General features: G+C 41.1%; 1 protein-coding gene across 1 annotated transcript in view; it reads right to left on the bottom strand.

Annotated features, from left to right (window-relative positions):
- LOC130116569 (lissencephaly-1 homolog B) overlaps positions 1-14,310 on the bottom strand; it is a 30,114-nt gene that overhangs the window by 15,396 nt on the left and 408 nt on the right. The window contains exon 2 of the mRNA XM_056284509.1: positions 1,575-1,881. Within this exon, the coding sequence (XP_056140484.1) occupies positions 1,575-1,606 (32 nt within the window). The 5' untranslated portion in view covers positions 1,607-1,881. The remainder of the gene's footprint in view (positions 1-1,574; positions 1,882-14,310) is intronic.

Genomic DNA, 14,310 nt, shown 5'->3' on the forward strand with positions numbered 1-14,310 from the left:
AGTTCCACCTTAAATGTAAGCTACGTGAGTGACAGCCTTGAGAAACTGTAATCCTTTGGGTGAAAAGGATTGGATCGAATAACTGGGAAAGTGTGTTCGGGACTGTCATGGAAACCAGGGACCCAACAATGAGTATGAGTGTGGACAAGGAAAAGAATAAGCAACCACAAACACACATAAATGGGACAGTCACACAAACACATAGTTGTATAAAAGACTAGCAGGTCTTTTCTGAGTTAAGGGGTGAATATTTCATGAGAAATGTTTCTAAATTTAGGCTATGGTATCAGAGGCCCTTGACTGGCTGGCCAGTAATTGTAACCTGTGTGTACTGTGTAAGTGAAAAAAAAATTGTGTCTATTATTAGCCTATGGATGGAAGTGTGTTGGGAACTTAGAGCATTAGATCACCTTTGGCAAGAGTGTGTGCACAGAAAGGGGGGATTGGAAGGCCATATCCTGTCTACAGTGCACAACTAACATTATGGCTTTACAGTATGGCACCAGACAACTCCCTAGCCTTGGAGAGCAAAGAAAATGTTTGGCCACAGTAGCAATTTACAGGCCACAACCAAAATATATTAGTATGGTACTAGCCTGAGTCTATATCAATGACTCTGCAGGGAGGGGTCTTTGGCTAAGTAATTAGAAATCAGCACAAAGCATCTTGGTGTCGAGAAGCCCAAGGATATTAGGAGGACTGACAAAGATTGATGAATAGAAATGTCTAAAAGGTAAAGAACAAAGCCAGGGAATCAATCCAGAAATAATAGTCAAAGAAGGATCGTACATTTGAATGCAACTATTGAGTCAGTTGCATTCAGTCAATTGACTTATTTCCCACAATTACTGTTTTAAAAACGAACAAAAAAAAAAGTCAATTGTTGAGGACTGGCTACACATTCTCCACCGAAAATGGTGTAAATTTACTTCAGATTCATGTTGTTTTGGCATAAACCAGGTATCCCAGCTTATTTGAGCAAATAGTCTGTCTGTCAATACAATTTCTAACTGACCCTTAGAACACTGCCCATTAGCCCCCCATACATGAAACTACAGATGAGGTTGACTGGCTATGACCGGAAATGTCCTTTCATAGTGTCTACAAGTAGCTGTATAAAAACAGAATGTGTAGTGCATGGTCCGCGACACAGAATCCATTCCATGGGCCTGCTCACATTTACAGACAATGTTTTTCTGTAGTTTCTTCTCCTTCTCTCTCTTATTCCTGGCTCCTCCCATCCCCCCTCTCGTCTTTGCTCCTGTCATATGGGTTATAAAATATTCACACTTAACAAGCTCCTCCTACGATGCACCCTGAATCTTACATCCCTTCCACATTTTTGTTTTTTTATGCACTAATGTAAAAGAAGGAACTACATCACAACAACCATGCATCTCCAGTTTACCCCCTTCTAGACAATTTTAATCCAGCAGCTGGCTATATTCCACTGGCTTCTGTTAACTAGTGTGAAAAATAAAAACAAGTGACCTGCATCCATGGTTGTGGAAAAACTTCCATCTAGGCAAATGAGCTTGCGTGTGTGTGTGTGTGTGTAGAATGTATGTACTCACAGTTCATCTCGTTGTCTCTGTGACAGCACCATGGTGGATGTGGTTTCTGTTTTCTCCCTCTGGGGGAGGTGGGGGTAAGGATAAAGGGTAGGGGGAGCAGGGGTGTGTAGGAGGTGTGTGGCTGGGAGTCCTCTGGTTCCTGGGTTTGCGCTCGCTTTCAGAAACTCAAATGTGGCAACACGCTGCCACGTCAAGATAGGTGGATCGGCAACACGGGGCTGGCTATCGGTCAATAATCTGGATGAAGCGCCACCAAGAAATCAGATGGTCCAAGGAGAGAAACTCACCAATCACACCTGCCCACGACCTGTTGAAGAGAGGCGGAGAGGGGTGTAGGTGAAGAGAAGTTAGAAAATTAGCAGAGAGAGCAACTGTTTCAACATTCCTTTTTGTTTCTGCTAGTTTCCACAACACTGTAACACAAAAGGTTAATTAAATGTCATTTGTTGTGAGTGTAATAATGCAATTCTCCTCTGAATAATTCTCTTCTTGCTTATTGTGTGTATTGGTGCTTGCATCTCAGGGGACAGAGCGCTGCTATAGCTTCCAGCATCTAATATACCAACATAAAGGGTTGTGTCAGGCTATGTGTGCCCTTTTGTTTCATTCCACGATTTTATGGACAGACTAATAAACAGAAGTTTAGTGTGAGTTTTGTCCAAGCAATTTCTTAAAGCTGGAGGCGAAGTAACCATGAGCTTTACATGTTATTTTTAAAAACCGATTTAGCAGCAACTCTCTATTAAGGGCCTTGAATGCTACATCAGGGAAACACCTTTTCCCTTCAATATGTTTCCCTTGTGAATCTTTTCAGGCTTTGATATGGATCAAACACATCAAAAAGATAACATAAAAAATGACATACGTTGGTAGATTAGTTTGAAAAATTCCTAAAACATTCAGCCAAAATTCCCTTAATAATGTTTTGTTCTGATAATGGCTTCAGACTTAATGTTGGGGGGGGGGGGGCAGATCAAACAGTCCTAACAGACAAGAGAGTGACCAAAAATAAGACAAATAAAATCAAACACTTCACTCATTTCTTAACCAACTACACCAACTACTTCTTAAGCTTTGACACTGGTCAGCTGGGACAACAATAACACTAAGCCGCTTAAGGCTAGACCAGACCACCACGAGTCTGAGTCTGTATGTGTCGTGAGTGTGTGTGTGTGTGTGTTTGTCTGTGTGTGTGTGTGTCAACGTGATAGAGACCACTAGTCTTTTATAAAGCCAACAGTGCAGCACAAGAAGAGGCCTGGTGGCGGCTAACTGGATTAACCCCGGGATATACACGGAGGTCTTAAATAGTAAGCGTCCCTTGTCCAACTCCATCTGCTAGGATGCTCTTGTATCCGTCATTCACTGCTGGGCTGGGGACTCATTGTTATTCCTTTGGCCAAAAGAATTGTAACCAAATTCAGACGATGACATAATGTTACTCTAAAGAAAAACAAGTTATCAGCACTGAACTACAGTTTTGTCATTCATGTCCAACAGGACACATTTTGACAGCTTGGCAAACTCCAAACGTACAGTCAGAGCAGTTCTTTGTCATGTGACATTTGTAGAAGCACCACAGTACAGATTTACTTGCAAAACAGATCCAGAGTGTCCTGGAGGGCCCTCTTCTTCAGTCATGCAAGATGATGAACTACTCTGTATTGACAGGCCAGAGCGAGTGACTTTAACTGAACAGCACGTGGGACGCCTTTAGGCGAGTCGGAGGGTTGTTTGTAGACACGGGACTGTATACTCTGAGAGTGTGGTACATTTAAGTCAAGTATGAAAGACATTTTCAAACTTGGGTGAGCACCAAAAGTCTACTTAAAAATGGGTGTCTGGGATTCACTTCAACTTAACAATGGTACAGTTCATATAAAAGCAATTTGGTCTAATTTTAGGATGTCAAAAACTAATGATTAATCGAATTCAAACCGACATTGCAGGGCGTTCGGGTAGCGTAGCGGTTTATTCCATTGCCCACCAACACGGGGATCGGTGGTTCGAATCCCTGTGTTACCTCTGGTTTGGTCAGACGTCCCTACAGACAATTAGGCATGTCTGCGGGAAGGAAGCCGGATGTGGCTATGTGTCCTGGTCGCTGCACTAGCGCCTCCTCTGGTCGGTTGGGGTGCATGTTCAGGGGAGGGAGAACTGGGTGAAATAGCGTCATCCTCCCACGCGGTACATCCCCCCTGGTGAAACTCCTCACTGTCAGCTGAAAAGAAGCGGCTGGCGACTACATGCATCGGAGGAAGCATGTGGTAGTCTGCAGCCCTCCCCGGAACGGCAGAGGGGGTGGAGCAGTGACTGGGATGGCTCGGAAGATTGGGATAATTGGCCATATACAATTAGGGAGAAAAAAAAAGGGGGGGGGGACTCCCTGACATTGAACGCAATAGAACGCAATTTCCAAATGGCAAAGGATGTGATTAAAAAAAAAAAGGTTTTTTTTTTTAAAACAACGTTACACAATCTAACCAATTAGAGGGTCGGAAACACCCAACTAAGTGGGGTTCACGTACAGACACTACCCTACGCTCACATGAAATGCGAGTGAGTGCAGTAAATGAAGACAACAACTTACCACGCTAGACTCTGATTCTAGCAGTAACGTTACTATCTTGTGAAAATCACCTCAGCAGAACCAAACACTGAAGAGGTGACTCTAGTGTCAAAGAGGAGTAGTATGTTGGTTGTCCGGACCTATTTTGGATTTAGGAAAGAAGTTGCTGCACACAGTCAGGTATTGTGCAGAATGTGCCTTGCTACCATAGCTACAACAAGGGCTAACACTACAGACCTATTCCAGCATTTAAGAAAGTATCACAAGGCCATGTATGACAATTGCATAGGTAAAAACCTGACCACAAGTGTGTCAAGTTGGACGAAAGCTACCTGGCAGGGATCACTGACCGAAATGATCGAGAGTATATATCTCTATAGGAACGAGATTCAAAACGGCACCACAAAATTACTCAGGCAATAGTGGAGTTCATAGAGAAAGATATGATGCCCCTCGACAGGGTGACCACGGCTGGGTTTACGGCTTTGGTAGAGACACTGGATAAATGGTACAGCAAGCCATCCCACACATATATTTTAGTCAGGTTGCCATACCTGAGCTATATGAAACTTGCACGCAGAGTCGCAGCGGAGCTAAAAACAGCGGAGTTTTGTGCTACTATATGTGGTCAAGCCGTACAGTGGAACCCTATCGGAGTTTGACTGTGCATTTCATTAATGAAGAATTCGACCTTAAAGCTCGCTGTCTTCAGACTTCTTACTTCCTGGACGACCACACCAAGGAGAACATTGCAGCCAGCCGGAGAGAAGGGCTAGCCAGCTGGGACCTCAAAGACAACCATTTCTGCCTCACGGCGGACAATGCATCGAACATGGTGAGCAAAGTGCAGCTTAACGAGCGAACCAGGCTCCAGTGTTTTGGCCACTGATTACATCTCGCCATTAGAAAGTTTTTTTCAGTATTTTTGTGTGTGTTTGTGAGTGCGTGTGTGTCTATGAGAATGAGAAGAAAACATGAAAGATTAAGAACAGAATCGTTGAATGAATGACTTAGTTTTTTTCTCTGGATTTCCCCCCCTTTTCTCCCCAGCGGTACCTGGCCAATTATCCTTCAATACATGTGAAGTCGCCAGCCGCTTCTTTTCATCTGACAGTGAGGAGTTTCATCAGGAGGAAGTAGTGTGTGGGAGGATCACGCTATTTCCCCCAGTTGCGCCTCCTCTGGTTGGTCGGGGTGCCTGTTCGGGGGAGTTGGGGAAACTGGGGGGAATAGTGTGATCCTCCCACATGCTACGTCCCCCTGGTGAAACTCCTCATTGTCAGGTGACAAGAAGCGGCTGGCGACTCCACATGTATTGGAGGAGGCATTTGGTAGTCTGCAGCCCTCCCCGGATCGGCAGAGAGGGTGGAGCAGCGACCGGAATGGCTTGAACGAGAGGGTAAATAGGCCGGATACAATTGGGGAGAAAGGGGGGGGGGGTCCAACGTGAAACTTTTTCCCCACTGGCCCAATCGGCCAGTTGATAAGTTTGACTGGCCCTTTGTATATTTTCACTGGCCCAGCAGCCAAAAAATGAAAATAATTATTTTTTCCATAATTTTGGTGATTTATTTATTGTATACAATACAATAAATTTGAATGTTTCCTCATAATGTGTCAAGTAAAAGTGATTCTTATATACAACTGTTTCATTTTTAGAACATTTTAACATTATTTTTATAACATTTGTTTGTGTGCCTTCGACATGCCACATCGGTGATTTATTGGGATCCTGTGTCCACTCCGTTCTTCTTTAGATGAGAGACTGTCTTTTCATAAGCAGCAACAGGCTGCTAATAAGCTTCTCCATTCTCTGGTGACTAAGTATTCGCCCATCTTGCCCAGATGTTAAGCGGGCCTGATGACGGGTGGTCCGCCGTCTGCTTGGCTAGCATACACTTCAAGTGGTTTCTACTTTTATCGTGCGTGTCGAGAGCACGTTTTCGATAATTGTCAGTGCCCTTAAAAAGCGAACCCGGGGTGCTCTGGTGGCTCACCTGGTAGAGTGTGCAGCACATGAGGCTGAGCCCTCACCTCGGTGGCCTGGGTTCGAAGCTGGCTTGGCCCTTTGCTGCATGTCACCCCCTCTCTCGCCCTTGCCTTTCCCTGTCTCTCTCTCTCAACTACCGCTATCAAATAAAGGCGGTAAATGCCAAAAACAGTCTAAAAAAAAAAACAAAAAACCTAAACCCTTTGATCAGCCTTTGCAGAGAATCACCGGCAAACTGTACAAAACATACCACAGTCGCTGTTTTCTACCCAGGAGTACTGTTGCTTCCACAAAAGTAGAAAACCCCTCTTTCTTTTCTTAAGACTCGTGTGTTTCTTTCACGGACATTTTTTTTCCAAATACCTGTACAAGTATGATGGACAAATAACACTCACGTGGGAAAGATATAAGATTAAGATGGGAATACGGGCCAGTGACTTGCCAATCAATTTGCCCCGCATAAGCTTTTTCTGGCCGCGGGCCATCGGTTACGTCAGACCCTGAGCACTGGAGGGAATACAGTAACGTGTTACTCGTTTGTCCTTAAAACCAGCAAAAGTCGATATGATGGTTTTGAGCTACTGAAAACCATACAGCAGGATGACAGTGGCTGGCAGAGCCACACTCCTTGTACACTTTGGTCTGTGTGGCTTGTCACTGTTACTGACTAGATATCAGTAAGAATAATATTTATATTAATGTTCCACACAGCGTTTTGTTTTCTTTTTAGATTTTATTAAAACGTGCAACCCATATGTTTACATATTACATGTTTATTGCAATGACTGAGTTATTTAATATTTTTAGCGTGGTAGAGCCAGAGATTTGTTCTTTTTTATATTTCTGCACTTTAGTTTGTGGGATTTGTTACTGTTACTTACTGGAGATCAGTTATTATTATCATAACTTCTTAAATGAAACCCTCAATGGTGGGGAGAGTGCTCAACAAACAAGCAGCAAAATAATCCTATTGACAGCTGATGATTGCATGTAGCATGAAATAGGCTTGTACTGTCTGATTAAAGAAATGACTTGAATCACTGGGTTATTTATTTTAATATTAACGTTAACATCAGGCCTGTTGTTCTGCAGTGCTTCGTTGTTCCTTTTTCAGATTCTATTAAAAAGTAACGTTTACAAGGCTTGAAGTTAAATCAATCTGTCAATATTCTACTGTAAAGTGAAGGTTTTTCTTTTTACAATTCAATAGTTAGAGATGTTATTCATATGAATTCATGCATCAATTGATCTCATTATAACATGTAGGGCTGGCCTACAGGAAAGAGCAGATTACATGTTGCCTGTTGTGCTGGTCCATAGTGTAGAATGTTTTATTGCTTGTGTTTAGTGAATAACACAGAAGACGAACTTGAAATTTTTTTTTTTTTAAATCGCATACTCAATTACAATATTGGTCCACAAAATTGCAATTAGATTATTTTCTGAAATATATATATATATATATCACCGGGCTGTCACACATACACACCATTTCACCCAAAATGAGCATCAAGGGATAACTGGTGAGTTAACTGTTGAGTTGTCAAGTACAGTGAACAACAAGCTTAGCAGAAAACGCACTTCACTATTGCCTGTGCTCTCACAAAAAGACCCCTTCAAGCAGCACACCTACTGGGTGCATCACATGCCAGGTTCCAGTGTTCCACATTTAGCTACTGGCACCAAGTAAGCTAAACATGAACAAAGCCAAGAATGTAGAGTGCACACCGTTTATCATGTTTACAATGAAGTTGTGGTGGGTGACAGTGGCATGACACTGACTGAAACGGGCGCCATGCATTATTAGCCAAATACAAAGCGGTTATGTAGCGTACACATAGAATGCGTCAAAAAAAAAAAAAGTCAAAGGGTTTAGGGTTTGTACTCAGGTGATCAGCCCAAGCATGAAAATGACCAAAGTGAAAAAGCATGGCTCAGAAACAGCCAGCTGAACAAATCAGACAGGACCTCTAAACTCTTACGTAATCGACTAAGTCCTGCACAGCAATTACACCTGCCTGAGATCCTCAAGATATGTGCTTTGCCAGGAACTGTTTATTCACAAGCAATATTTGAGGGAAACTGTGGACTGAGTACGGCCCACATAATGAAAAGTAAACAAACTAAGATGAGAAGCCCTCTTCTAGTCAGACCAATAGGAATCAGACTAATAACTCCATTAATAGAGTTCAACGGTGAAACTACAGTTACTCAGACTTAAAGTGATATTGACATCAAAATCTGAAAATTCCTATTGATAGGCTACGTTCCGAGTTGGAATGTGACCACGGAGAAATTCAGTGGCCAAAACAGCGCATCTGCGGCCACTCGAGAGATCTGTGATTGACTGTCGATGATGTCCAATGATAAATTGTGCCGGTGGATACACAGACAGCAGTCAATTTGTATATAGGGTGTGTCCGTAGCGAGATGCTACAAAACCACAGAGAAGCTGTTCTTTCACCCTCTCCTGCTAGCTACTGGCTCGAGTTTGTGCTATTTTGCTGAGACTTTATTATCGATCTTGCTACAATGTATTGCTATCTATCTATCTATCTATCTATCTATCTATCTATCTATCTATCTATCTATCTATTGAAATATCTATCTATCTAACAGTTATTTGTATCATCAAACATATTATTCGCCAAGTATTGCACTGCCATGCTGTAGGCCTACCACCATGCTGTGGTCGCATGTGAAATGCATGGAAAGACAGTAGCCAATAGCTTTCAATTCATAAAACCAGATCTATTTTCAGTTATGATCCAAACTCCAAATGTTAAAAACCGTGTTCAGACAGGGCATGTCAGTCTCTCTTTAAGTACTAATAAAAAGAGCCTGGTCAGAGGATTATAAATAAGACAGTGCTCAAAGTCCTAACTATAATTCTTATCAAAAGAAGTTATGTATCCATGTATGCTGGCAGTTCACAGCAACAAAGAAGTTGTGATAAGATATCTTACAAGCAATAATTCATCTGAAACACAGAGCACAGCTCATTTTAAAAGGTAAATGCATTTGTGTTTAGTCAATAGGAGGTTCTCTATTGACATGAAGAGGTTAAGATGGGTGCGCATCAGATTTCATAATTTTGAAATCGAAGAGCACTGCACAGATTACACACACGTTTTGTAAAAATTGTCCTGCACTCTCAATATAAGCATGGGAAAAGACAGGGCATCACACATTTCATGATATAACAGCTACTATCCTGCCCATTCCTGACACGTCTCAAACACCAGGATCTTGAGTCACACAGGAATTTGTGCAATCAAACGTGACACCAATCAAAGGAGGCAGGCTGCTATACTAAATATATGTAAGTCAACTGGAAAGATAAAACAATTATGAGCAAATCTTCATGTACTCTTTCAAATGTGTCAGTATTTTAAGCTTTCACTTCTACTTCTGTTTTACCGCATTATAACCATGGCTGTCTCTGCTCTGGGAACAGGTTTCTAATCTTCAGACACTCATGCAAAGGATGTATTGTAAATATCAAATGTAATTTTATGGCTCAAATCAGCTGGAGAGACAATCAGGGTGTTGACGATCAGATTTGTTGAACTACTCACACTACCAGATAATCTCTGCCAACCGTTGAGCTCAGTCAAGGCTCAGAGCGAGATTTCCTCTCAGATTATTGGGATTGGCCAATTAAGGGGCAAATCGGCCCCATTCTGCTCTAAGATGTCCCGAGCCTTATCCAACCTCATGGACTGAGCAAAACCGAGGTGATACTAAATAGTTATGGATACATATTGTTATTTAAAAGCTGTTAGCATCAGAAACTGAAAAGAGTCAATGTACAAATACATTCTCAAACATTTGCCTCACAAAACCTCCTCTCATTCGTTATTAAGAAGTTCCTCTTCAGAGAACAGCAACCAAATGTGCCTGGCACAATGAACAAAGTGAATCCTATTTCAGGGTTCAATTTCATTTAATGAGACATTGCCAGTTGTATGTTCCCAGTTGTGTCCCCTGAGGCAAATTTGTTATTTGTGATATTGGGCTATACAAATAAAATTGACTTGACTTAATGGCTCGAGAGGACACACAGTGTCACAATCTGTAGAAGTTACACTGTGTGCCACTGAGATTGTATGTACAGACTCCCGCACATGATGGATCAAGGTGCCTGGAATTCACTTGAGTTTCAAGTGTCCGGCTAAGATGCTCTCGAATCCCGCAACTCTAAATAAATCTAGTATCCTACAGAAACAGCATTCACGCATTTCAAAAAACACAGCACTTTGAAGTTTAGAGATTCCCTCTCAAGGATAAAGAATATGATTAGACAGGCCCAGAGGAGAAAAACACAAGAGGATCAGAACACGGCCAACTACGTCACCTAGGTAGTACTCTGTCACTAGTTTCTTGGCCAAAAAAAGTGTAATATCACAATTTACCTGTGAACAAGATGAAAAATGAATAACATTTGAAATTTGTTGACAAGGAAAAGCCTAAATGAAGTCCCAGGATATCCAAACCAGTGTTCAATGGCGAGTCTCCTTGGAAAGCCATCAGGACTTGTCACAACCAATACCACAAAATTTTTGTATTCAGTATTTTGATATGTAGATAAATGGAGAAAAGCTTTAATTCTATCCAATAAGCAAAACAAGGCACTAGTGAGGTTACCATGATGTGGCATGCATTTTTTTTTATTATTTATGTCTCTAACAGTTTGTAATTACTAGTAATTGTCAGTTTTGGGCAAGTAATGAGTGTCTTATCTTTAAATATTAGATCCTCATGTGAATGGCATATAGCAAGATCACACCCCAGTGTGTAATAGCAGGTTGCAAATTACTGATTCTGTTGTGCATAGTTTATTACAAATTTTCCACTCTAAATATACCTTTCATTGTGGCCAATGGCCCACTCTCCTTGGTAAGCTGAACTGACCTTTGACTACTCTTCAGCATGTCAAGCGATCAAAGATAAAATGAAAGACGAAACAGCACATGTGAAATTTTAACAATTAAGGCTATGATATGTTAGCCATAATTTTGCATTCCAGAATCTATGCCTGGGATTTTTTTTTTTTTTTGGAGGTAGGTGTGTGTACTCAGATCACTTAAAGCATGGGTAACTTTGGAATGAACGTCATATTCAGAATTTCTGCCCAAGGACACAACAGAGCTGTTACCAAGAGACATACATATCCTTACAGCTCAAAAAGAGCACATATACTCTCATCCAGCCCATTTGAATATTATAACAGTGTAAGAGCATGAGAAAAAGTCACAAATTCAGATTGTGATCTAGATTCATTGCTATAACATCTTGAGCCGTGCTGTCCAGCACTGTAATACAGAGGGATTGCCTAGGACAGCAACTTGTGTGCTTAATTAGTTTAGAATCATAGTGCACATCTGCTACAAGATAAAATCTGAATGCTTTATTGGTTAACAGGCAAAGAGCCGTGCCCTAAGATAAACGCAGAATCTACAGCACTGCAAAAAAAAAAAAAAAGTACACTTAAAAATAAAAAATAAGAGAATTCTCTTGTACAAACAAAAAACAATAAATCTGACTACTGATGTAATTCTAGGCTGCTCTTAATCCATCAATTAACCATTAAACAGAGTGAGTCAAGTTACTGAACTAAGTCCTCCCTCATGGATGACAGTGAGTTAGCCTATGTATTAGGGTATGGTCACACATGCGCGAAATTAACATTGGCGAATATTCGCCCCCTGTTCACTTCAATTTTATGCGAGTGAAGGGGCGAATAAAATTTTTTTTGCTTCCGTTGGTGAAAGAAATTTGCATCGTCGCTTCGCGTGGAGTTCTACTTTGATGAACTTTGACTGGCGAATCTGTAGCCTCAACCAATAGCAAAGAAGAGTGTGTGGTTAACCCCAATTGGCTGTAGTTTTCTTAGTAAGCCAGGATGGAGGAGACTGATTGTTGCTGTGTCTAACCAGCTGGTATTGTATGACTTTGCCCATGAAAACTACAAATTGCCCCACAAACAAGATACTACTTGGCTGGCAGTGAGTCAGGAGACAGGCATTAAATGCAAATAAATGGAAAATGTATCAACAACATCAATTAATATTTCATGGTATTCAAATATAACTTGAACACAAATGTTCTTCCTCCGTATTTGTCCATGAAACAATGATAACATGTACAAATGAGTCAATTAAGTGAAAACAAGTATTTATATTTCTCTGGATTTCAGTGTACACTTTCCCCTCGCAAAACTAACAACAGCTCATGTGTGACCGACAACCACTAAAACGGACTACAAACCGGCAAACTGATTTCCATGTGCGTCACATCCTGCACTGCCCACATTCAACAGAACAAGATATGAATTTCGCCTCAGCAGGCGATGGTCATTCACCTGCATTCATGCATGTGTGATCGTAGCCTTTTACTCCCACTCCATACTAAACATGTTGACGTAGGCGCAAACTGTGCAATAAGGCAAATTGACAACAAATCAAAAAGCATGGCTCATTTAATCAGCTGTGCACATTTGAAACATAATCTACCACGCCTTTCTCCCAATATTACAAAACATGTATTGTATTAAATATGTTTTGTGATTATAGGCCTATGATCTGAATTCTACATATTAAGATTGTTCTAGAGTCATTACAACAGTGTCATGTTATTGTACCCTTTATCACTTTATCAATGTTTAAATTAGGCCTATGCCGTTTAAGTTAATGTTTTTTGCCAAATATACTAAACACAACTTAACAAACATGGAAACACACTTAAGTGTTTGATCAACCAAAACACAGCCATTTCATAAATCACAGGTATAATCTATCAACTATCTTTATAGAGGCAGCCAGTTAATAAGAGGGGGGGGTGATTTTTTAGATGTTTTCTGCCATGTAGCTCAATATCATCCATGGCACACCAGAAGACACAAGCGCAGGGGTAGGTGAAAGTCACATCTGAGGAGCACGACTGCATGTTCAGTAGCATTACTTAATATTTTGATACAAGTATTAACGAAGAATCTGTGCACATGAAATGGACAATCTGTAAGACAACTGCTTGCTACATGTTGCTCAAGAGCATTGTATGACTATATGAGAATTATCAGTGAACATCCTAGAACGTTTATATTTATTTCAGTCCAATCGACCAACACCCACTTATCTTAAATCATATGATAAAAACTCGCCAATTCTTCGGTCAATTAAGTACGTAGAAATATTTAATAAAACAGTAATAAGCCACAAATACAATTGCCTATCACAAAGACTTATTTGCTGTCAGCAACAACTTGCTAGTTATTCACTATTAAATTTACTATATAAGAAAAAATTAAAAAAATCGAAGCCTCAATTACACACTATCGAATAGCCCCTTTTTAGTTTGCAATTAGGCGAGGTAGGCCTCGTATAGGTCCCCAGCTATAGTCTACACCCTGTCGGCTGATCGAATGGTTTCTCAAACCTTATTAGGAACGCGTGATGGGGGTTAAACCCAACATGACACAATTGCGAACATGTTGAAGGTATTTTTATTTGACGGAGGATGTATTGGATTCAAAAGCTGACAGGGTGACGTCTTGCCAGGAGCCACTGGCCACAAGGGCATGCTTGCAGCAATGTCTCAGCAACGCCCTTTCTATAGCTAGCAATTGTTAGCCTAGCACCGTAACTCCACACGTAATTTATAACCATCAATGTCACGGGGAATGAGATATAACGTGTGTATAATAGTAACGAGCAAATATATAGGGCGCTATTGTGTAACAGAGCTAGCCAACGGTAAGCTTCACCCGGGTTTGCCACACCCATCAAACATCAATTAACCTAGCAATGCAACATAGTTTGAATTTTGGGCTCCGAGTATTTACTGACACGAACCAAGTTTCCCGAGCGTATACAAATGGAGAGCCACATTCATGACAGCTGGTCATACCGGTCAACGTAAGCATTCATTGTTGTAAAAGTTCATCAAACAGCAATGTTATCATGGCTTAATCACCTTGAAAACGCAATATATTGAAATCACATTGGCTGCGGAGAAAAAAATTGTCGTAGCTAAACTGTCTGTCTAGCAATTAACTTCACTAACCACGTTAGCTCGCCCCACAGAACTTCCTAGAAATAGACGCATCCAAATAATGTTCGGAGACGCCGAACAACAAGTGTTTGCGATTCATGTACGTCCGACTGAATGGCACGGAG

This window comes from Lampris incognitus, chromosome 8 (assembly GCF_029633865.1).
Source record: "Lampris incognitus isolate fLamInc1 chromosome 8, fLamInc1.hap2, whole genome shotgun sequence".
NCBI lineage: Eukaryota > Metazoa > Chordata > Actinopteri > Lampriformes > Lampridae > Lampris > Lampris incognitus.